Here is a 26,242-nt window from a genome sequence, read left to right on the forward strand (position 1 = left end):
TATCCTCCGCCCTCCACCGAGGAACCGTCGCCGACAACAACAACGACGACGCAGGCGGCGGGGGCTGTACATCATTCCAGGCCGCTGGCGCCGTCTGCCGGAAGGTCTGCGCGCGCAGTTTATTGTCCGCGGCCGCCATGTGAGCGAATATTTTCCTCGCACGCAGCACACACGCGCACCATTTCGCCGCCGCCGCCGCCGTTGTCGCTGTAGTCGTCGTTTTTCGGTCGTCGTTTCGTATCGCCGGTGCACACGACCACCGCCGCGCCGCCGATATCGTTGTACGCCGTTCGCTCAGTTCGCTGTCGACGGGACCGCTGCAAAACGAGGTAGGTTACTATTATTGTTATTTATTTATTTATATTTTTGTTTGATCGTCTTCGTGCCTCGATGTTTATAATTTTTCATTTATGCAATATACGCAAATGTTAAGATTTTTCATCAAACTCTTATTTATATTTTTAATCGAACTGGATTTAAATTTTTCATGTGCCACGATGATGATTTTACGATCGCGTATTAAATATTATTTTTGCTCGAGTGCACCTGGTTTTCGGGCACCGTATAGTGCGGTCCCCGACGAAAGGCGCGCATCGACGGAGGGAAGCGTTTAGTAACATGTAACTGAACGAAGTACACCAGTTTTTTTTTTTTTGTTTGATCGTCTTTCGTGCTCTCGATGTTTATAATTTTTTTTCAATTTTTATGCAATAATATACGCAAAATGTTAAGATTTTTTTTTCATCAAAACTCTTATTTATATTTTTTTTTTTTTTTAATCGAATCGGATTTTAAAATTTTTCTATGTCCGGCCTAATGTTTTACGATTTTTTTTTACGCGGGTCGCGTATTAAATTATTATTTTTTTTTTGTCGAGTGCACTCGGTTTTCGCACTGTTATGCGGCGCCGCCGTGCCGTATGCATCGACGAGTGTAAAGCATTTCTACCCAGTGCTCGGTCGTCGCAATAACAATAATATTATTATTAATTTGTAGTTATTATTATTATCATCATCATCATCTGCTACTTCTGTCGGGGCGACCATCGTTGTTATTTTATCGCGTAATATAAATATAAAATATCACATAAACTTGTGCTGACCAATCGCGTAGATATCGACCGTGCGGTTTCGTCGGGTATCGCCGAACTACGATTGAAACCAAATTGCTAATCGGTCAGTCTCGTTTCACATTCATCCCTAGCACGGCCGTCATCTATTATAATAATAATATTATTATTTACGATGTTTTAAATAATATTTTTTGTTCATGATTTTTGTCACGATCGTCTTCGTCGTACGAGAGTTGTCGACGAACTGACGACGGTCCGTTTGTTTACAATAGTAATATCATTATTATTATTATTATTATCGTTTTATTGTCGTTTTCACTTTTTTTCCCGTCGGCTGAGAAGCGACGTATTATAGTAGCCACACATTATGTAGGTATTGGTATTACAATAATAACAATGATATTGTACACGTTTGTTTTCACCCCCGTCCGGTGGAGGTTGTTTTTCTTATCAACGATTGCTTTTCGATTTTCGAGAATTTACTGTTGTCGGCGAATCCGACAATATTGTAATATTATTATACATTGTCACGAGCCGACGAATGGTGACTTTTATAATAATTATCATTAGCAATATTATTAATATTTATTGCAATAAATTAATAAAGCACCTACACTGCGATGCCATGGTCTCTTCCCCTCGTAACTCTTATGTATTCTAGCGCTTTTTCGAATTTTCCGTTTCCTATGTTATAGCGCACTTGTTTTGCTTTTTTTAGTACGAAAAAAAATGCAATTTGATGATAAGGAAAAAGACTTATTTTAAAGACTATTTGGAAGGTAGATTTCTTGGTATATCTATCTACCTAAATCTCCGCACACGAGTTGTGCCACTTAAACATATTTTGCCTAAAACAATTTTTAAGAAAAAATAACTCCTTTTAACTAGTATGAATAAAAATTAATTTTATTGTGTATAGTACGTATTTTTTTATTTAAGAGGAGTCTGTTTTACAATTTAACTACCTACCTAATACAGTTTAAATTTCCATTTGTGTAGGGAATGTATCAATTAAACATGTTAATGTATTTTATGTGTTTAATTAATATAAATTGTTTGATGATAATTAGATACGTTAATTGTGGGAGATTTTTTTATGTATCTATTAGGATAACAACTAAAAATATTTTACAAACCTTTTAAATTCACATTATGTTTTTAATAATTTAGAAATTGTATTTTAATTACTTTTAGCACAATTTACTATCTTAATGTTTTTAGTTTTTTTATGGATAATTTAATGTGGTTAGTACTTCAGTAAACAGCTTTATACTAGAAAATATGAGTAACATTTTTGTCCTTTCAGTTTCTTAATTAATGTTTAATTTTTAATGATTTTCACTTACACATATTTTATAATTTTCAAGATAACTTAGCTTCTTAGATACTTACCTATTATTTGATCGCTTATTACTAGTTTATTTAATTTAATAATATGATTATTTATTTTCAGATGAATATAAGTCAATAATGGGCGGAATGGATACAGACCAATTATATTCCGTGCGCTGGAATGAATTCCACACGAGTATTATAACATCATTCAGACATTTACTCGATCAAGAAGACTTTATAGATGTTACTATCGCTTGTGATGGTCAATCATTTACTGCGCATAAAGTTGTGCTTTCTGCATGTAGTCCTTACTTCAGATCTCTGCTCAAGGTATAGCTTTGAAATTTTATGTGTATTTAATTTTTAAAGTAATTTAACATACTTTATTTATTGTTTATTATTTTCAGGCAAATCCATGCCAACATCCCATTGTAATCCTTCGCGATGTTAAAAAACAAGAAATGGAAGCATTATTAAGTTTTATGTACAATGGAGAAGTTCGTATTAATCAAGAACATTTACCAGAATTTTTGAAAACTGCTCGTAGCTTGCAAGTACGAGGTCTTGTTGATTTTACTAAAGAAAACCAACCAGTAAGTCATAAAACTAGTTATGGATGATTTTATTTGTGGAAAATTGTTGATTTTTATAATTTTATTTGATTTATTAGTCTTCATGGGGGAGTTCAAGCGTAGTTCCAGTTGATGTAGTTGGAAAAAATAAAGCCAGTGATAATTTACCTAGCCCACCATATAAAAGACAACGTAATAACTCTGAACAATTGAATACTCAACCATTGACTCCTAGTAGTAGTTATAATGTGGATAGAGATAAAGATACACCCTCGTTGCTCGTTCAAGCATTGGAATTGAATCAATCGCAGTCAAGTCAGGTAATAAATGTATCTATTCAACCATGTATTCATGTGTTTAAAATAAGTATATTTACTAATTCTTAAATGTGTTTGAATTTATAGAATAAAAATACAGTAGACTCATCAGTTACTGGTCATTCTTCTGATGAAGAGGATAGTAATTCTGGAGATTCAGATGGCAGTCATACAGTTAATGATAATACACGTTCAGATGTAAATCAACAAAACAATGATATTGTTATTCAACCTCAAATATCTCAGGCCCGACATTCAAAACTAGAACCTGTAGATTTTTTATCAAGTAGTGGTAATAATCATGACCTACACAATACATCAATCTCGATTGAGCAACAATCCAGACATTCTTTTCCTACTTCAATTTCATCTGGAGTTTCAATTATAAGTAGCTTACAAGGTTTGTTTATTTTATGCAATATCTTATAATTTTTTTAGTATTAAATACATCATATATGTTAATTATTTTAGGATTACCGGGTCTATTACCAGGTCCATCAGGCATACATAACAATAACCAGGAAAACAGCTATGGTGAGTGATTATTTATATTATGCTTACTAACAAAAATTGCAATATGCTTTAAAAATGAAAGTTAGATATAATGTTAGTTATTCCTAATAACTAAAAACAATAGTATAACTTATCTATTACTTTACAAAATAGATTTAAATTTAAGTCATAGCTTAAGAATTTTAAAAACGAAATTGCACTTTTCTGTATGCTATGACAAAATTATGTATAGTTTATAGATAATATTATAAATATTATATTAATAATCTGTTACTGAAATATATTCATTCGTTGAATTAAAATTAAAATTGTATATCATATGTAATTTGAGAACTATAGTTTATTGGAATATTAACTATGATTATAATGAATTATTTATAAATAAAGAAGAATCATCTAAGAAATTTGATAAATTATATGTCAGTTATTGTGTTATTGCGATAGTAACAAATAGAAAATAAAAATAGTCTTATTCAAAATATTATCTAATCTTGTTTACAATTTGTTAAAACTTTCCAAGAGTTCTTATCAAGCTACATTTTTATTGTATGACAATTATATTCATTAACTTTTAGATTTATTATATTAATGTATGAGGTAGGTATTAAGTCTGATAATTCTAAAAATTTAGTAAGAGTATTAGATACTTGTAATGTACTTTTTCTTGAAGAAAACAAGTGTTTATTACATATATTTTGTTCAGCAAAATAACTCCTCCATAGCTGATAGAAATTAGTTTTTTGCATCCCTACTTGGTGTCCAGCCTTCGAGACTAATTAGTAGGACATCATTCATTCATATTTCTAGAAATGGTATTCTCTCATTTAATAGAGTATTGTTTTTATTTAAGAAAAAAAATAAGTAGGTATAGAAATTTAAAAAAAAAAAAACTATGGATTTTAAATAAATAAGAAATCAGAGAATTAATGATACTAATTGTAACTTTTAGGTTAAAAAATGTATGTAACCTTATGTATTGTTGTATGTTTTATTTTAATATTATTTTGTGCAACAATTACATTAAAATGTTGTGCAAAATGTGAACATTCTTACCAAACCATATTTCACTTAAATCTTAACATCTTAAGTTTTTTTTTGTACTTTTAAAAATTGAATTTTATAATGATTGCATGTTTGTTACTATTTTTGAATTAAGACACTTAGTGGAAAAGTAAATCTTAATTTGTTGGTAAATTAATCATTTCAAAATTTTTAAATTTCAAAATTTTAATGTATTATTAAAACTATGTAGTCAATATTATCAACCTAATTTTAAATGCTTGTTATTGTTATTATTATTTATTTTCATTTTCAACTAATATAACTATGCAAAATATAGATTGAATGAACAAAAATTTCAAACAAACAAATTAGTTTCCTTCCTTTAAAATTACATGTACAGCTTAAAAGTAAATAATTTTATTGTTTGGTTTCTCTTAATTTATTTAAAATTTAAATGATTTAGTGTTCATCATATTTCTTCAATTTGAAAAAAAAAAAAAAAAAAAAAAATAATAACAATTAAAATTTTACGATTCATATTATTTAAATATTCCATCAGAAAAGTATTTGTATATATTTTATTTTGTTCATTTTACATAGTAAACACATTATTTATTACCCTTAAATATTTTCTTTATATTGGGGTTTCATTGTATCACTAGTAATAATTGTTTTATTTAAATTACCAGCTTATAATCAAGTTAACAATCAATTTGTATTCTTAATTTAATATTAGTTACTTTGATATAATGTGTGTACACTAATAAACTATTTGAGAAAAATATGTAAATCTCTCTTTGAAGAATTAAATTTTTTTTTAAAGATAAAATTAACTTATAAATCTTAAAGGTTTAAGAATAGTATAAAATAGGACATAATAATAATAGTAAAAAAAAAAAACCACCAAGTTGGCTAATGATAAAGAATAAAACAACGTTTAATAATAACTCTACTATGCACTAATGAATTATGAGTAATTTTACAATATTAAAAGAAGTATAAAGTATAAATACATAAAGTGAATTGGCTCATTATTTTTAATTTATTAAAATATATTGGCTTCTCAGGATGATATATTTTTTTATAAGACTTGTTAAGCCAAGTATTTTATGTTTTTGTATTTCAATTTTAATTATACCTATTAATTATAACTATTAATATCAGTTGTACATTGTAATTTATGTAGGTAATCAATATTAAAAATGTTCGTCAAAAGTTTTAAATTGTATATCATATAATAAATATTATTAAATAATTCAATTTAATTAAACAATTTTTTTCTAATTAATATCGGTTAGTAGGCAAGTTGTAGTATTAGTTCGAAAATAAGTTCATGACCTACCTATTGATTTGATATTTATATTTATTCTTAAAATAGATAACGCTTAGTATTACCTTCTACATAAACATCAGGTTATCTACCTGAAAGTTAAACTGAAATTAGCCGGCATCTAACTTCTGATAAATTGTTTTTAAAACCTATAATCTCTGATTATATATTTTACAATTTTACAATTAAAATGTGCAATGATATGATATTATGTTTTTTTAATTTCTATACAAGATTGCATAATCGGATGCGACAATCAATTTATATTGGTTTATTGATAATTTAGAGTTTTGACTTCATTATTTTCATTTTCTCTGTATATATTTCAATAATATTTATGCGCTTATGCAGTGGCGTATTTACGGGGAGGGGGATCAAGGGGATGAAACCTAACCCCCTAGGATGTATACACACAAATAATTATAGTCATCATATTATATAAAAATTATTATTATTTTTTTTTTTTTTTTATCGATAATTGATTAAATTTGCAAGAATTAAAATATAATATATTGTACAATATTCTCATTAGTATTTTCATTTATAAAGTCATATCCCCCACATGACAAAAACCTAAATATGCCACTGCGTTTATGTATATAATACATATTAATACTCTTTGTGTAATTTAAGACGAACGATCAAGATTTATTTCTAGACTCTAACAGGGAAAGTACTTAATATTTTTTCCCATCTGGAAAACGTTTACGTATAAACCGAACAAACGCAAAACTTATACATTTATATTATTGATGACTTTTAAACATAACATTATAGTATAATGTATGTTTGCCTTTTAAATATAGCAATTTAAACTAACGGAATACTAATCTAGTTATCTCATTAATTGTGCTCCACTATATGCTCCTGCATTCATTGGTTATCGTAGTTGTTTACGACTTAATTGTTTTGTTATAAATGTTTTCACTACTAGGACTTAGGATAAAAATAGTATTAGGCATCGTTTGTTAGTACACTTCTAAGAACTCAAAAATGTATAAATTTAACGATCTTAAAGTTCGTATCAATTTTCATATATTTTAAAGATTTGTTTGAATATTTTTACAAAACATAGTATACTAATAAAAAATAGTATTTAATGTTAAAATATATAAGAAAAGAATAAATAAAAAAAATAATAATTTATTCTTTGTTAAAATAAAATACTATACAATCTTATATCGATATATGTTTATGTAATATCATATTACAAACTATTATTTTGATAACCATTTAGATATTATACATACCTGCTTAAAATGAAATAAATTGATTGTTTTTATTTGAAATAATTATATTACATCCATTTATTTTGAATCGATATTAGTATACTTATTTTTTATTTTCCTTAATCATTATTCATTTATATATTTCACAATATTAATTATTGTGGGTAGATTTCAACATAATTTGTTTCATGTGTACAAAATACTAAGTTATGCATCGTTAATAGAAGTCAGATTTTAGTGTAATATACATAATAAGATTAACAAAAATTCATCAACTTGTAATCTTATAATTATTGGATAATTATATTTTGTATGTATAGATTCATTAGTGCGTTATAAAAATTAAATTCGTGTAGTGTACTTCTTAATATCCACTGTATTAATGTATTATTTAATGGTACTTTTAATGTGAACACATTGATTAAATATTCTCCCTGATTAAATTGTTTTTGAAAATCTTCTATAGGTAGATTAATTTTTAATATCTATACGTTTTAAGTTAAACATTACTTGGTACTTCCTAAATTAATGCCGTTGAGGAAATCATAATGCTAATTGGCATACCTTTGATGTATACTTAATGTGAATGTGAATTATCTTGAAAAAAATAAAATAATTTGAACGGTTAATATATACTGTCGACGTTGTAATATTAGTGTTGATGTAGACACTTTTTGTCGTCTTATGAATATAACTAGGTTGGGTAGTTTCAGATAATTTCTTGTTAAAGTATACTTATATAACATATTATTGTGCTTATGCATTTGGGAATCCGGGGTAATCGCGTATGAATGAGTGTATTCATTATTGAGCTACTCTTGCATACTTAAATTTAAATAAACATTTTTCTATGTTCTACAACATTTCATGATTACTTTATTATGATTATGATAAAAATATAATTTTTATTGAAAACATGTTTTTTGCTTAAATTCATAACATAGCTATATTTTGTATTTGGTTGTGCGTAATACACCAGTGATTTATAAACAGTAAAATATAATAATAATATAATATATTAATAATAGTAATTATACATATTATATTAATAGGTACTTTACTAAAATTAAAGTCAAGAAAAAAGTCTGCATTGTAGTTATTTTATATATTATTTAAAAAGGTTTTTGTATCATTATTTTTGTCAAATATTTATTATACTATACAACTATGTAGAAAATAAACTAAAATACCATTCAAAATAACTCTAGGTTAAATTGTTTTTGTGCACTTACATATTATTTTATATTACAAATTAAACAAAAATCTGGTTGTTGATGAATTCCAGTCCTTTCACGGTTCTGCCACATTTTTGAGTTGCACATTTTAAGAATCGTCCGGAACACATGTGTACGGCACATGGTGAGATCGTGCAATAAATTGTAAGAAACTGTTGTAAAAATATGGTTCATAATAAAGTGACCTTAATTTTTGGACTGTCTTATTATATGTTGGCATCGAAAAAACTAAAGACGAATAATCATTCTTCATTACGTAAATTGTAGGAGTATTCATGGCAATATGAATAATATTTATTATTTTTAAACTATGAATGTAAACACAAAAGTAATTTTAAAATTTAATCAATACTTAGTACCTTTATAATTTAATTTAATAAATAAATTTAAAGTATACAATTTAACAAAAATATATTATAGGTACCTAGATAGTTTTATTCAATGCTTATTATATCTTTGATGTGATCCATTATTTTTAATTCATTAGTCATAAATAATAATAAATTATTTTTATCTTAAAGTTATTTCAATTAGGTTTTATTACCATACCGAAAATTAAATAATAAATGGAACATCGAAAAGTATCAATTTTCGAGTTATCAATGTAATAAATGAATAACACCATAGATTATGCGTTTTGTAATTAAAATAAAACTTTGTACAACAAATTTTAAATTAAATTGCTTTTTTCCTAAAAAATAATTATTGACAGTGTACTTTAAATAACAGAAATTTTCTTAATGATTATTTTACATCCATTTGCTTTTAGGACACAAAACACGGAACTTGGTAAAACTAATAATAGCAGAATAATTTTATGCATTAATAATGTGTTTAATAGACTTTGGTTTTAGAAATCAGTTTTATTTGAAACGTAAAAATTCAAACCCTAAAGATTTAATCATCTTTTAATTTTAACTACTACAAAATAAACATTTTGCGTATTGAAAAGGCTATCGAATTAAAAAATTTATGAATTATTAAATTGGATAAGTAAAAAATTTAAAAGAAACCATAATTTTTTAGGTTTTTGAACTAATGGATACTATTATAAACTATTATTTTTGAGTACTAATTCCAAGTTATATTAATTTATATTTATTATTTATGATATAAATAGATTTACAAAAATACAATTATATTTTGTATAATAGATACTTACTGTATACAATATGTAGGTACCTTGCTACAATTATGTTTAAAATATATTAAAAACAGAATTATTAATATGATAAAAAAAAAAAATAGTAAAGAGTAAAGGGTTTTAGTTAAAATATAAATAAATACTTCATAAATACCACTTTTATTATTCTAAGCATGTATAATATTAAAATATTGTATTATTATATTATAATATTTCAAATTGATTTCTGCAAGAACTGTAATTTATTTTAATGCTTATAAAAAATATTTAATTAAATAAAGCAAAAAACTTCTAAATAAATAATGTGTATAAATAAGTATAACCAGCAAGATTACATGTATTATTTTTAATTGTTCTAATGAATAATTACTAATTATTATTAATTTTAATTAAAAACTATTAAAACTATGTTAGAAATGTTTTGAATTTAATAAGAGTTTATTAAATGAGTGATAAGAAATGGTATAAACTTATTAACATATTAAGGCAATAGTCGTAAAAATAAATTCTTGTTATAAATCAACAATAATCGCAAATAATATATTTATTGGTGTTATCAGGCATCAGGCCGCCAAGTAGTGTACTGTTTAAGATTAAGTTTAGCTAAAATGTGATGTTTAACTAATGCCAAAACTTGTTAATCTTTTCATCGAACAAAGCACTAAGATACAGTTATCATGTGATGTTTTGTGTGTGTGTCTGTAAAATACTTAGATGTCTTTGAACTAGAAAATATTTACAAAATAGAAGCTGAGAATGTTGTTTTTTGTCCATATAGTTAAAATTATAATTTCTTTAAGCCCTAAAGATTATCTCTTGTTAGTCCCAATATATTTATGTTGATTTAGTTTTATCCGTAGGCACGGAATTGAAAAAAATTAGTTTGGAATTTTTAATCTGACAAAGTGATAAACAAACTATTTTAAATTGTAATACCTTTTGTGCTTCATTTAGTCTTATTACAATTCTTTATTGAACTTTATTGCATTTTTTTTTACTTGCATATGATTTTTATAAATTAATTATCTTTCCTCGACCATAGTAATATTTTGTGAATGTTAAATTATATTGTTGTACGAATGTATGACATACTTAATTATTAAGTATATGAAATAAATAGACGAATATTGTTCAAGAGACTTGTTTTGTTAATATCCGTAAATAATATTATTCAATCGTTTAATATACTTAGTTTTTTCTAATCACTAGTTGATTATAATATTTACTTAATATATCTTATATATAGATTATAGAAAATGACGGTCACCATTTTTCCTGTCTTATCATAAATATAGCTAATGCTGAAATATATAAACGGACAATTGGTTACTTTTTTGGTTAATATCATTTAAACTAAAGTGGTGTGCATTCAGGGCCGTAGAGAGAAAAGTTCAGGTCCGGGAGGAAAATGTTTAAGGGCCCCTATTAGTGGTGGTTTCAGGAGCCACGGTCACCCTCCTTCCCGCAACCTCTCACAAGACCAAATCAATTTCAAATATTTATACTTTTTCTATTTCAAGTAACAAAGTAAAAGCACAAATTTGTAAACAATATTAGTTTTTTAATTGAATTGCTTTTTAAATAATTTTACATCTTTATATGTATTCATACATTACATATTATTAGTTATCTTTTTTCGGGCCCTTTAAAGCGTTCGTGCCCGGGAGGAATCCTACCTTTCCTCCCCCCCCCCCCTAACGACAGGCCTGTGTGATCCCAATTTATATTTACTCAGTCTACATAAAACACAATTCAGTTAAAAAGACTATGTCCTTAAAATTTCTCATCAATGTCCATCTATGCGTAGCTGGTATATGGAATAATGTGACGTTTTACTTAGTTTAGTTAATACATAATGTCATGTAAAAAATGGCCAGGGAAAATGTCCATGTACCATAATACCCAATGAAAAGTATTGCCAAGAAAAAAATAATACGTAAATAACAAAATAGTATGATATAATAATACAGCAGGTACCTCTGAATGATGTAATGAATAATTTTCACTTATGTATTTAAAATTATATGCAAAATAATTTGCACTAAGATATACTGTGTAATATACATAAATTTATATTATATAAAAAGGTACGGAATTAAGTAATATTTAATCAACTCAAAACAAAATATGTACATTGTACTTAATATGATTTAATGAACCATTTTGATATTGAATAAAAATACAATCTAAACTAATATACAAATTTATGGTAATTAATAATAAAAATTATATATATAAATATTTAAATTGCCTATTTCTAGATTATACACAGATAATTATGTTCAAATTAGTAAAACACAGTGGAAATACGAGTTTGAAATGTTCACTAAATATTTATATTTGCATATTTTTTTATAAGCATGATACAATTTAAAAAATATTTTGGCTCATTTCTAACGAGTATACAATGATTTAAATTCAAATTTTACACATCCATTTCAGTAGTCTATTCATTTACGATGTCTACTCGACACAGGAGACACTTACAAGTTATAATACAGTAGAGTGACTTCTCCAACATTTGAATTTAGCCTTATTTTCTATGGTAATTTTGGTACTTAATAATTTATATATCTATATAATGTACAGTGTACATATTTATATCGAGATAATATTTATGTGTAAATATTTACAAACTATCGCCTTACTTTATATATTATATACTATAGGGGTATAATATATTATGTATGTGTTTTGTGCAATTATTTCTTGATATTTATTGAGATCGTTAACACTAAGTAAAAAATATATTAATTGTTTTGTATTCTAATTAGTAAATAGTTTTTAATATTGGTTTATTAAATTAACTATTACTTATAATTTCCTGTATAACTTTTGATTATAATATTGTTTTACTTAAAATAAATAATTCAATAAAATCATTATCAGAAGAAACTGGTAAGACACTATTTTCGATGAAGATTATAAATAATATTATCGTCATTATTTATTTTAATTTTAAGTTTAATCAATAATAATAAGCAGCAAATAAAATGTTATCCTGGAAGTAAAAACTGAATTTGAATATATAAAACTTCTTCTTGGTGTTTAGCCTTTTTAGACTATTTACCAACCATTCCATCCGACATATTTGCCTCCAGTTTTCCTATTGTAGAAAACTAATTATGTAAAATACATTGGTATAACTATATTGACAATTATTCTTAAGGACAATTATTATATTTATATGAAGAGTTCTGAGGGTTCACCTGCTCTTAGTTCTCTGCCGATAATAAAAATTCAATCATGCCGATTTTAATGCCAGTTATATAAAAAAAAAACCAAATAAATATTTCGAATGAGCCATGGTCTAACAATGTAGGTATATGATATTCTTGTATAAAGTATGTTTGTATTGATACCCATCTACTAACTACTAGGTATATTCATTTTCCGCCTCTTGCTTAAAGTTTAAACGTAAATACCCATTTGAATTCTTGAGTGATTCAACTTAGAAATATTAACATAAATTTATTAATCGGTTGTCAATACGGATAAAAAAGTCTAATTTTTTTTTATTTCGAGTTCGGGTAAACCATATAAATATATGTATAATAGTTAAGTAATATATTTAGCTGAAATCATGTTTCAAAAATACTGTATAGAAAAAGGCAATATTATTGACATATGGTGACGAAATCTGTACACGCGTGTGTGCGTGTGTGTGTGAGAGAGAGATATAAACATTTGACGTGAAGAGAAAATCGAAAAAAAAACCAAAAAATAATGTTATTTAAAAAAAAAAAAAAAAAAAATGCTGTATGACACGTATATATGACACTAGACTGGTGGGGTTCCAGGGGATGGCGGTGGACCTACGATGGGATGTTACTTGAACGCAACCGAACCGAAGCCAGTGTGCACAGAATGCGGCCGGGTGTATAGCAGCGTGAGCAACTTGAAGCAGCACATAGCCAACGTCCACTCAGCCACTCCGCACTGGGAACCCTGCCCGGTGTGCGGTAAACACTTTAAGACCAGACAGTATCTGTTCAATCACCTGTTGCAAACCCACGGCATCCGGCAGCGGGGCAGCAGGATGCACATGCACTTACCGACGACGGGCGGGGGCGGTGGTGGCGTTGGGGGTGGTGGCGGTCACCATCACCACCACAACCATCATCACCATCACCATCCACCGCACCCATCACACCCGTCGACGGTCGCGTCGTCGTCGTCGCCGCTGCAGGTCCACAGCCCGTCAACTACCATTTCCTCGTGTTTTTCCAACGCTTCCGTGGTCAAACCACTCATGTCGCACCACGCTGACATCAAGCCCTTGTCGCATGCGTCCGTTGCTGCGGCTACCGCAGCAGCAGCCGCGGCTGCCACCGCCGCCGCCGCCGATCATAACGAACAGCGGCAGCAGCAGCAACAACAACAACAACAACAACAACAACAACACCCCCCTAACAATTTCATACCTCCCTTACCGTCGTCTTCGTCGGCATCTGTGTTAAATCGAATCAATCCCGATCTATCTTCCCAGTTCTACATGTTATCCAAATCGGCCGTTACCAGATAATATGATAATAATATTATTATTTATCGTTAATATTGTATTTCCCCGTTTCATACACCAATTCTGTTAAAATAATAATAATACTAATTTAGTTAAGTGTAAGCTTCGACGGGGTTTCAATGGATATATTTTAATATTTATCATTCAAAAATCATGGTTTCTGATATTACCTATAATATGCTATTGTATATTATATTGCGTGGAATATATCATTGCCTATTGACTATTCCGTGTCTACGCAGCACTTAATATATTGCGCGTACGTCGGACAACGAGATCATTGTTTACGACTTTTTTCTGTTTTTACCCGAGGTGGCGAGGTATACTTTTATAATATTATTATACTGATTTTTTTTCTAAACCGTCTTTCGCACTAGGTTAAGTATATTTACCACATCTTTTATCCAGTTCGTACTCGGTTCTAATGTTCAATAAACTATGGTTTGTATCGGAAAATAGGTACTTACGTAATATATTGTATCATAGTATTTGATATTGTTTTTCTTCTCTCGTATTTGCTAGCGAAACTCAAAACCGTTGAATGTGGGTAATGGTGTTATGACGTCAACTCGTCTAATTTTAATAATAAATATTAGCTAAAACATTTTTTTTTTTTTTTTTTAATTTCATAAACGACTAAATATGTGCCAATTTCAATGATTTTATTAATGTATGTATTTTTAATTGTGCTGACATTTGGTTATATCATATTAAACTCAACTGTAGTATATGGGTATTATATTAAGCTGCATACCACCATACTTTGCTCATCTTAATTTTGAACATGTTCATTAAAAATTATGAAATCAAATAATGCGCATTACTCACAATTATAATGATAATTGATATTCACGGTAAAGCTTGATCAATAATACTATAATATCAATAAATTATTAATTTAAACATTGAGTATATTTAAAAAAAAGATATGGTAAATATTCTTTACGATTTACCGTGTTCGTCATTAGCCATTACTTTATCGTGTACACAAATGTGCTTATTACACATAATTTTAAAATAAAAGTCATAACTAAATTCTCTTTATTTATCAATATAGCAAAAAAAAAAAAAAAAATAGTAATAATAATAATATCTAATATATATTTTTTTTATGTATCAATTTAATTTTAGATTGTAGTTAATTAAACAGTTATTAAATTCTGACTACTTCTTTTTCATTCAGTTAAATTGATTTTTTTATATGAATTACTTTTAAAAATATAATTAATAATCAGAAATATTAGATAACGACACATTAAATATCATACGATAAGTGATATAGATATTTATTAAAATATTTATGGCCCGAAAAAATGAGTCCTCCGTTTAGAAATAATGTAAATATTTTGTTGACATTTACTATTTCTCAGTGAAACAGTCGATGTTTTTACTGACAGATAAAAATAAAAATGATTTTTTTTTAAATTTTAAATTAAAGCATATATTTTTGTTATTCATAAATAATTTATACTAAGGATTATTTGTATTTTATTACTATGTAAATATGACTGCGTAAATATTGTATATTTTATATTATATCGTCATTTATCCTTAATTTGGTCCTCTGATTCTAGTCTTTAGTACTGTGGAAATAATTATTAGATGTTAGTCATATAAATATTTTAATTTATTATATTATTCAAAGCTGTTTTTAGACAATGAAGTGTAGTTATATAATGCATTATCATGTTGTATTACATATCTTACATTTATTTACGTTTAAAAAATGTTTTATTCATTTTTTTGTTTTAATTACATTTTATTGGTTATTTTATTTTTAATTTATAAAAAAGTTACTTATGTTTTTGTTATTTGACGTGAAGTATTTTGGTTGGTAGTGCAATTCTTATTTCATTAATAAATTAAATTTATAGTTATATCTGATATTTTAATTTTCAAAACAAAATACTATTTCATATTTAAATAAATAATATTATTTTCCTATAAAAATTATTTCGAAAAGTTAATAATAGTATTTTAAACTGATACAATTTAATTATAAAAATTAATTTCATTTTCATAGATTACAATAGCTACATACCCAACTTACTTTGCACAGTCAACTATTTTTGTTACGTTTTATTTATAATTTTTGAAATGTTTAACTTAGATTTTTTTTAATAGTTAATTGGTAATTTTTTTTTTTTATTTTTTTTTTTAAAGAGTAATAATAATTTTACCATTCATAAAGTTAATTAATTATGTAATAATAATAAGTTAAGTGCATTATTTAGTAAAATAATATGGCCAATTATAATATAATTTCCATCTTTTATTATTCGGTCATTTCAAAACTAAAATGTAATCAAAATATCGAAAAACTGTTGTATTAATTTGATATCGATAACAAACTTTATGTTCAAACTTTTTTGAATTTATTGTTCATAAACTTGGTTAGCACTCGGCATATTTTGGCCGTTGAAATATAAATGTTTCAATCAATAAAAATTTCAATTTTGTATAAATACATGCTATTATATGACATAGAATATTTTATTTATCCATTGAAATATTTTCATTGCCTTATATTTAATTTGATTTTATTATTACGGTAAACGTATTTTATATAGTAATACATAACTGGTTAAGTTCAGATTTTATGTATGCTGGTCATTTTCGGGTGCTATATTTATATACCATTTATTATTCATTTTTTCAACAAAGCAATAAAAGTTGTTTTTTTAATGTATATAGAATGGTTTGTCTTGAAAATAAACTTAGCGATCGATCTCAGTTGTGTGATACCTATTATATGCTTGTTACCAAACACTATTTAAACAAAAGATGTTGGTATTTTTCCTTTCGACCAACTGAAAACTTATTTGGCTTTTTAAATATATTAATTTTACTAAGTAATATTTTCATTGTAAATGAATAATTTTTCAAGAAATATGTCTTTTTCCTAATTTTAAAATAATCAAGCGCATTTCATTTATTAGTTTGTAGTTGTTAAAATTATTTTATTTTGCAATGTACTAATATTCAATCACTATTTCGATCTTCAATTTCAAACTTTTCATTTATAGATATTAATCAGAATCTAAAAGTCAGTGCAGTAAAATCATTTAAAAAACTTTACTATTATGGTTTCACTCGTTGCTGGTTTTTTATTTTTTTATTTACATTATCAAACTCGAATATAGTGTAGTCTTTCAGTTTAAATTGAACAGTTCAATATATCTTTGAAATAATAATTTTAAACATGTTGTTGACAATCATTTAGGTATTCTTTTTATTTTGGACCATACGTATCTGCTGTACATTCCATTCTAATTCAAAAGATAATATATTATCTAGTTATATAATTCTTCTCATGCACCCTTTTTAAATTTGACCAGGAATTTTTTTTTTGTATTTGAACATGATGTTTTAAAATTAATTTTTAACTTTCTGAAGATATAATAAAATAGTATTTATTAAGTGATATGTTTTTAAGTTGTACATGTAACAATATTAACATATTATGCTTAAATCAAATTTTAAATTTAGATCTGTTTTTATTTTTTTTCAATAGAATACTGATGAATTCTAACACAAATGTTTGTATACATTTATCAGTTAACGGCAAACCGCATATTGTTACGTGTCATCAAAAAATATTACAATGATAAAATGGTTAAAACAGTGTAAACTGTTTTGATGTGATAATCGTTAACTAATAATTCTCTACAGAATATCACGGAAATATCAAATAATATTCAAGTTACATAATTTAATATTTTCATTGCATATCTACCAGGGCTTTTGTTTATTATAATATATTTTGTATGAGACAGTGTATTTACTATATTTGTGTTTAAGTGTAAAAGGTGATTGAAATATTTTTTTTTTTAAAGGGAAAATTTATATACACATTACACATTTTGTATTTTTCATCCTACAGCTATAACGGTTTATTTCGTAATTACAAAATCACATTTAAAGTCTTCATTATTGTTTTTAACTTAAGTAAGAATTGTTGAAATTAAAAATGCTCTTCTTTCACAAGATTTATAAAAATTAAACTTATGAATTAATGTTATTTTTCAAAGTATTTATCGGACTACAGGGGTAAACATTTTTTTTAACTCCGATTATTTTGTATAAATTGCATAAAGAATAAAATTTTACCAAATAGGTATCTACTTAACCGCTTTAATAAAATGTGAATATCGTTGTAAGTCAACAAATACCAATAAATTTATTTCTTAAGCGTTTATTTTAAAATATATTTAAACATTTTATTATTATAATGTATTTAATACCTACATAAATATTTATTTTATTATTTTATTGTAGGTACATAACCTTTTTTTAATTGTAAATTATAGACATTGATTTATTTATAGTAATAATTTTTATGAGATATACTTATTACACTTTAGTACATAGGTAATATTTAACTATTTATGCGATTATTTGATGGTGTATATTATTTTATTATATTTTATTATTTCGTACGGACTATATTTTTCTTCGACAATTGTATATTGTGTATTATATAGTTATTATTACGTGTATAAAATATATGGTATTATAAAGAACCATATGAGTTTCTTTTCTATTTTATAAATTTAAACTACAAATATATAAATAAAGACAAAACTTAAAAAAAAAATTTTTACTAAAAAAGTGCAAATCAGCATTCTTTGTGTATTACTAGTAGTATCACGTATCCCAACACAAGGTACTTATGTAATTAAATTTTGCATATAAAATAACAAGATAATAACGTAAAATATAAACGTTATTTTTCACGATAAAGAAGAACCGTAGATAAGAGGAAACAAGTAGTTAGTACTTTCACTGCTCAATGTTTCGGGTCAACCGATCATAATAAATTAAAGTATATTACAATTAATACAATTTATATGAAATTATAATATATGTTCTGAAATTATTAAAATTAAAAATGATTACAAGTGATGATAACTGATAACGTTCTTTGAGCACCATTTATAGATTTGATATTGGCAAGTATAAAGTTAAGTAATAAGCCAATCAAATGAATTTAAAATTATTGCAGTTTTTTATTGGTTTGTTTGTATGAATATTTAAAAAATATATAATATCATACAATGTTGGTTAATTAAAATTATTTATCCGCTGACGTCACAACAATAATTATAAATTATTATGTGTAGGTTTATCGTATACACTTGAATGATATAATTGTTCTTAGTTATATTAAACGAATTTATTTATTTGTTTGTTCATAAGCTAATCTCTATAAACGTGTAAATATTTCAGCCAGGAGATCGATCGAAATGACCAGAGTAAGGGCAACCGACCCTAGACCGTGTCCCAAGTGCGGCAAGATCTACCGTTCGGCACACACACTCCGCACACATCTGGAGGACAAACACACTGTGTGTTCTGGATATAGATGTGTGCTGTGCGGCACGGTGGCCAAATCAAGGAATTCGTTGCACTCACACATGTCGCGTCAACACCGTGGTATAAGTACCAAGGACTTACCTGTGCAACCAATGCCGTCCAATTTTGATCCGGAATTGGCGTCTAACCTGCTGCTAAAAGCCGGAGTCAAGGTATTATAATTTATAGAGGATATAATATCTAGTTTTTGAAGTATGCTTTTTTCGAAAATCATCATTTTAGGACTGAACATTCTAAACGAACAAATATATAAAAATAAAATTTTGTTTAATTCTACGTTAAACCATTTTATAAATTAAAAGCAATACATTTAAAACTTTTAAATGCTTTGAGATAATATTTTATATTACTTTATTTTACAAAATTAATACTCGAAAAAATGTATAAATATGCCATAAAAATTACTAAAATAAAAAAAAACATTTTCATAACAAAATTAAATTCAAAAAGTAGGATTCAAAAATAAATATTGTCTGAATTATATATATGTTGCCATGTTGGTTATTTAATAAAAATCCGTTGCCCTATAGATAACCTCTAGAACGAATTTATGCGTTATATATAACGTTTGGTAAAAATGTCTATAACGAAAGTATAAATAAAGAAAAAATGGCATAGATAAACATTTTTACACTGTGAAAATATTTGGTTGGTTTGATATTTACATAAATAATGTGTGGTATCAAATAATCAACTAAAATAATACGTGCAATGTAAAATGGCACATTCTGTTATATTGTTTCGAACATTTACTAAACCATAATAAATTATTATTTGTAAATTTATCATTTTCAGACTTAAACAATTTTAAACTATTATCAATTTACGTGTGCAATATGTAAATCTTATTATTCCTGTGTATCATAAAATCCAAAAAATTTACTAATTTATTGAATAAATCTTACGAAATATATTCACACTGGTATCTAATACAAATGTATGCAGCATTTCTATTTTAAATTCGCCAATATTTTTTACAGTATATTTTATTTACTAATATAATAGGTCTATCATTACTCTTTATTATTATAAGGACACTTACTTTATATCTTGGACAACAGTTTTATATTTCAAGAACTTAAAAAAATAATATTTTGAAATAAATAAAAATATTTTAAGAATGTTTGGTTTGATTTTTGCCAGTACTTAAACATTTTTAGAATCATATGGTATTTTCTAAAGTACCTTACTGAAATTAACTAAACTATATACATAAATGTATTAATGATATTAATATAGATTATAAATAAAAATATAATACCTATTTTAATTTTAATTATTCAATATTCATATTTTCTTTTTTTCTTTTTTAATAAAACAAATATTTAAAATACTATACATATAATTAACAAAAAATATAAAAATATGCATAGAACATTCGGTAGGTTTTCGATTATTTGTTGTTCCTTAAAGTTATCTTTTAAGAATTAGAGTTAAAATATTACAAATTTATCTAATTTTAAATCTATAAAAAATTAAGTTATATGATGTTAATAACAAAATATTATTGTATAACAGCTATTCTTGTGTAATTTTAATTTTATAAAAAATTATAAAATAACTATAATATTCATAATTGTATTGAGTCCAAAAATGTTTATAATATTATTGTTACGAATTTGTCGTCTAGAATAGATAACTACAAGTAAAATAGTTTTTATGTCTCGGTATTTTATCTGTTTTATGTAACAAGTGCGCCAGGCACAGTAATAATGATTATTATTTTATACATGCGTTTACTGTTCAGTATAGAGGCAGGCCCACTTTAGTACCGTTTTTGATCCTCAGTGTTTTCAAAAAATTAAGGATTGAACTCACTTTTTTATTACTTGTCCTGTTTTAAACCATATATAATTTCAGAGAACGGAAATGCGAACGATCGGTAAACTCTACCGCGGTGTCTTTAATCATTTTATGTGTGGTGTATTATTGTATCAATGGTTCTTTATTATAATGGTTGGTCTCAGCGATTACGTCGTATTATTTATGATATCAGTAGCATCCAAAAATCGCACTCTCTAATCTCTATAGATTTATTGTACAAATAAATACCACTCACTATTTTAAATATATAGGATAAATAATGTATTTTGAACATCAAAAACTTTAACTCAAGCATACAAAAAAAAGTTATGAAAAAGCACTATATTTTTTTTTAAATCGGACCCAAAATGAAAAAAATTATTTATGCTTATCACAAAAATGAAAATTTTATTTTAAATACATGTAAACAATAAATAAAAAATTTCGCATTTTTTAGTTTTTGGTAGGTTAGGTTAGGTTGTTTAAAGTCAGCTGTAAATTAACTTTGTGCGGATTTAATTTATTGAAAGTGAGCAGTTTTATTTTGTATTTCATCTGAATATAAGTATGTGGTTTTTGGATTCAACAATGATATTTTTGTCCACGTTTAGACCTGGAATGTAATGAGTTGAACTGTTTAAATTAGCACTAATTTTATATAGTTGTGAAAAACCACCACAGGTGATTAACGAAAAATATGAATAAAATTTCTTTTTGAAATAAAGTATAATATATTCAAGTGGAAGCTGCTACATGTAAAATGTATTTGTCTTCAAACATTCAACGCATCTAAAATTTTCGTTTAGTAGAAACCGTTTTATGTAGTTAGTTTCAATATTGTGATATATATTTTTATTAATGTACATTTTTTCAATACTCTCGAATATCATAGGGGAGTTTATACAGTTAAGTTTCATAAACTCAAATTTATTTCTGGCTTGGTCAAAAAAAAAAAAAAAAAAACAACTATATAAAAAAACATTTTTTCTCATGTTACAGACTAAGATACCTAAGTCTATAGTATGCAGTAATATGTTAACAAATTATAGTATAGTTTATCTACCATGTAGTAGGGTAGAAAGTACAGCTCACGCTGTCCTCGTTTGGCAACTCGCAAGTGTATGAATCCACATGTATAATTAGTCGTACACATCTACCTAATTATAGTGCCAAATAAACTAACCTGGAAAATTGTAAGTTCCTCGGAATAACATGTATCATAAGTGATCGAAATGAATTTAAAAAAAATACTTAATTTCATCGTTGTCTCCTATGATTATCCAAATTAAACCGGATAAATTGTAAGTCGGCTGTCCAATATTATTTGAACAAAGTGGTGGGCTATTGTATAGTGTGAATTAAGTCCTTCCTTCCCACGAAACATATTTTTAAAAGTTTTATTTGTGATTATTAGGATAGTTGGTACAATAATTAGTATAAGCCAAGTTTATCCTAGTAGAAAATACAGTTGAAATCGTATCCCCTTAATACATGTCCAATGATTTCAGGTATCGCCAGCTGAACTACGGGCAAGGGCTTCACCAACGGACGTAGTCACCACCAGTCACCGTCGCGGTGACGGCAAGCTGGACTTGCAGTCAGCTAACAGCAGCGTGTGCGGCGGTGACGACCCCGAGGACTTAACCATGAATTCGTCCGGTCACCACCACCACAACAACAACAACCATCACCACCAGCAATACGGAAATAACAACAACAACAACCAACAACGGTACAGCGAGTCGCAACAACAGCAACTATTGCAGCAGCAGCAGCACCATCTCCACAACAGCGGTGGTGGCAAGTTTCCCACGGCAATGGACCTGATCGACAATTACGCACGGGCAGGTGGTGGAAGTGGAGGAGGCAGTGGTGGAGGCGCCCTGTCACCGTTTCTGCCGGCTTTTGCAGCTTGTGGCAAAGACCTGCAACCGGGCGACAGCAAGATCTCGCCATATAACAACAAAGCGTTCCTGGACTCGTACCTCAAGGCACTAGTAGAGACCAACCCACCGCTTTTCTACGCGTCCAAGATTGCCGGAGACATGATCAAGCACGAGATCGCTCCCGATGACGCGGATTACTCGTCAGCGTCCGATGAGGACGATATCGATGAGGATGACATTGATGAAGACGTCGACGAGGATGTCGATGACGAAGACGACGACCGCCGTCGTCGGCGTGGGCACAGCAACGGTGGTGGCACCGGTAGCGTCAATGACACACCACTATCGCTGCAGGCCGGCAAGAACTGATGGGACAAAACTGCCCCCTAATCCCCTCCCCTCTAGCAGGCCCACCCAACTCACTACCATCTACACTGTTGCCGCTCATCGGCGCGAAAGCGACAAAACAAAAGTGTAAAAAAAAAAATCAAAAAAAAAATTAGAACTTAGGCCTTTTAGTTTTGAGTGTATATTGAATAAATCCATGATTCTTGATCTGCAAGTCTAAGAGATGAGAGAGTACGTATATAAAATATTATTGTTATTATATAATAGCTATAAAGTGTAGCGATCAGTTAGGTCGTGTGTTTGATGTATTCACGGACGCGGAACTACGTGTGTACCGTAAGATCTAAAATTTATTTTTTTAAAGACATCATGAATATGTATATGTTAACGGAAATTCTCAGAGGACAATAATTTCTAATATTATACTTACTAAGCAAAAACTATCATAAAACACGGTATAAATTTTTTTGATTCAATGCCACATGCAGAAGACAACGTAGATCTATTTTCTGATCAGGTGTTTATTTTTATTATTATTATTATTATTATTATTATTATTAATCATTTTTTTACGTTTTTATTTATTTATTTACGACTAGTCATTAAATTGTTTAACAGTCTAACATAGCAGTTCAAACATGTTTGTTCCTAAATGTTTTTAACAGATTTTTTTTTTTTTTTTTTAAAAAAACAGTTTTTTCTTTTCATTCGTGCCATAGTATATAATATACACCTTAAATAATAATATGATATTTACGAAACTATTTTACGAGTTAAACTCTCTCTCTAATATTATATAGATACCATACCATTCCTCTTCAACTACCTCAATCGTAGATGTTAAAATGTGTTTTTTGCTTACGCCAAGTAATAAATCGATCATAATCTCTTAACAAAAGACTTGAATTATATTGTTATATGTATAATATATTTTTTTTTTGTCTTTAAAAACATGCCATATTAAATTTGTTAGTTAAGAGTAGATATACTTCCTAACTATAAACCAGTATTAATAAAAACAATTTTAGTGATTCAACAAAGCTATATTATTATAAATTTATTGTTTGAAAACTCGTAGTGCCATTATTAAAAAAAAAACTTATCCCTAATATGTTTCATTTTTTTTTTTATTTTTTTTTTTATCTAATTAAATATAGCATTGTTGTGTGTTAATCCGTTTGTTTTAAAATGCATTTCAATGATAATATTGCTAACAGTATAGTCTGAAGACTTTCTCATTTCATGTGTTCAACAACAAAACAATATACAATATATAATACAAAATAATCGATTTCATTTTGCACTAGAAATATAATATGCAAATACATTATCTTAAATCGAATAATAAAAATTGTATTATTTTATAATATCGTTCTATAGAACTTAAAATATTATGTTTTATATATATATATGACTAAAATAATGCTACTTTGGTATTATTATTATATATGTATATATTAATTTATAATATATACAAACAATTATAAGGCTCAATGTATATAATATCGTGTTTTATTGAATTATTATTTTTAATTATATTTTACACTTTTTTTTAAAAAAAAAAATAGAGTACAAATCAAAGTGCAAAATTAGCATTAGTTTTTTTCAAGCGGTTAACAAACGATAGCCGATTTGAAACTAAATTACAAATCTAAACTAATTGGGTTTCTTTTTACTACGTTAAGTACAATTTAAATAATAATATATAATCTTATCAAATATAGTCAATACAACTTAAAGTACAAACATAAATGTTATTTTTACTATTAAAATTATTTTAATGAGCGTTATTACTGTATACATAGTTTTTAAATTTTTTTAACTAATGTACCTATTAAACATCTGAACAAAGATATTGTATTATTTTATTCTTTCTGTATCTCTCATAATCGAACCCAAGTGCAATAATTATTTAACATAATAATATCTTTATTATTTTATTTATATTAATTTAATCGAAACCGTTAACAAAAAAAAAAAAAATAAATAAATAATACAATTTAGAAGTTCAGCATCTTGGTTGTACGAATGTTATGTGTATTTCTGTTGATAATTCATTCATTTTTATTTATTATTTTTATTATTTTTTTTAATTTTTTTTTTTTTATTATTAATTGACACTAGTCATTGAATTCTTTCATGCCACTCATCAAACAAAATAACAAAACAGCTTGTTGGCCAATGAAATAATATTATGAAATATTTACATACAAACTTAAGTTATTAATATTTTTTTTTTTTTATTAAGGTCGTGGTCATTTTTCCTAATTAGACTGATGAAAGGAAAGACTGATGACACTTTATGTATTTTTTATTTTTATGTTTTACATTGAAAAATCTGAAGTGCCTCGCATTATTAATTATGTTAGTAAATAGGTGGTTGGGCACAAACTAAACAAATTTTTCCATGTATACATAACAGTTTCTCATTATTATATATATTTTTTTTCATTTTAATGTATTCAACAATATACTATAAATAAAAGACTACCGTAAATTGAAGCATATATAATATTTTTAAAAAAAAAAAACGTCAAATAAGACTTATTATGAATTAA

General features: G+C 26.8%; 1 protein-coding gene across 2 annotated transcripts in view; it reads left to right on the plus strand.

Annotated features, from left to right (window-relative positions):
• The window catches only part of LOC112603952 (protein abrupt-like), a 29,053-nt gene extending 4,333 nt beyond the window's left edge, over positions 1–24,720 (plus strand). Inside the window, exons 1-8 of one of the 2 annotated variants that reach the window (XM_025352784.1) lie at positions 246–329; positions 2,526–2,737; positions 2,815–3,000; positions 3,078–3,299; positions 3,384–3,696; positions 3,768–3,830; positions 19,501–19,799; positions 22,959–24,720. In XM_025352784.1, coding sequence (XP_025208569.1) covers positions 2,543–2,737; positions 2,815–3,000; positions 3,078–3,299; positions 3,384–3,696; positions 3,768–3,830; positions 19,501–19,799; positions 22,959–23,705 — 2,025 coding nt within the window. In that variant the 5' untranslated portion in view covers positions 246–329; positions 2,526–2,542 and the 3' untranslated portion in view covers positions 23,706–24,720. Of the gene's footprint in view, positions 1–245; positions 330–2,525; positions 2,738–2,814; positions 3,001–3,077; positions 3,300–3,383; positions 3,697–3,767; positions 3,831–19,500; positions 19,800–22,958 lie in introns of those variants that run through there. The other variant, XM_025352785.1, reaches the window with a different exon arrangement.
• The last annotated feature ends 1,522 nt before the right edge of the window (positions 24,721–26,242 follow it).

This window comes from Melanaphis sacchari, unplaced genomic scaffold (assembly GCF_002803265.2).
Source record: "Melanaphis sacchari strain LSU unplaced genomic scaffold, SCAv2.0 Contig116_pilon_pilon, whole genome shotgun sequence".
In the NCBI taxonomy this organism is placed as follows: Eukaryota; Metazoa; Arthropoda; class Insecta; order Hemiptera; family Aphididae; genus Melanaphis; species Melanaphis sacchari.